This window comes from Corvus brachyrhynchos, unplaced genomic scaffold, assembly GCF_000691975.1.
Source record: "Corvus brachyrhynchos isolate BGI_N302 unplaced genomic scaffold, ASM69197v1 scaffold633, whole genome shotgun sequence".
NCBI classification, from domain to species: domain Eukaryota; kingdom Metazoa; phylum Chordata; class Aves; order Passeriformes; family Corvidae; genus Corvus; species Corvus brachyrhynchos.
This window is the reverse complement of record NW_008237435.1, coordinates 1,064,618-1,065,419: the sequence shown is the minus strand read 5'-3', so window position 1 is coordinate 1,065,419 and position 802 is coordinate 1,064,618. Positions and strand designations below refer to the sequence as shown.

General features: G+C 57.1%; 1 protein-coding gene across 1 annotated transcript in view; it reads left to right on the top strand.

The window, feature by feature from the left end:
• Window positions 1–133: 133 nt before the first annotated feature.
• The window catches only part of TMEM70 (transmembrane protein 70), a 3,864-nt gene continuing 3,195 nt past the window's right edge, over window positions 134–802 (top strand). The window contains exon 1 of the mRNA XM_017731204.1: window positions 134–173. Coding sequence (XP_017586693.1) covers window positions 134–173 — 40 coding nt within the window. The remainder of the gene's footprint in view (window positions 174–802) is intronic.

The window sequence follows — 802 nt, the reverse complement described above, 5'->3', positions numbered from 1 at the left end:
CCGACGCCCGTGCTCCCGGCATGCCGTGCGCCCGGAGCGGTGCATGCTGGGGCACGTAGTTCCCGGGGCATCTGCAGGCCCGCCATGTCAGGGCTCGGGGGTGTCGGTCAACAGAAGCTTAACATGAGCGAGCATGTGCCCGGTGGCCCGGCAGGCTAATGGCATCCTGGCTTGTATCCAGAATAGTGTGGCCAGCAGGCCCAGGGCAGTGATCGTCCTCTGTGGTCACCACCGGTGAGGTCGCTGTTCAGTTCAGACACCTCAAGTCTTGTGTTCAGTTCTGGGCCTCTCAATTAATGCACGACATCGAGGTGATGGGGGGTGTCCAGAGGAGGGTAACGGAGCTGGTGAAGGTTCTGGAGCACGAGTTTTATGAGGAGCAGCTGAGGGAGCTGGGGTAGTTTAGCCTGGAGAAGGCTCAGTGAAGGCCTTATGGCTCTCTACAACTACATGTAGGAAGGTTCAATAGATGGGGTTGGCCTCTTCTCTCAGGAAGGTGGCGAGAGGACACGAGGCAATGGCCTCAAGCTGTGCCAGGGGAGGGTCAGGTTGGACATCAGGAGGAATTTCTTCACAGAAGGGGTGATTAGATATTGGAATGGACTGCCCAGAGAGGTGGTGGAGTCACCATCTCTGGGGGTGTTTAAGGAAAGATTGGATGAGGCAGTTAGTGCCATGGTCTGGTTGACGTGGTGGTGTTGGGCCACAGGTTGGATTCGATGGCCTCAGAGGTGTTTTCCAGCTCAGTTGATTCTAGGATTCTGTGGCTGGGCGGCTGTCATAGGTACGGGAGACGCTGACA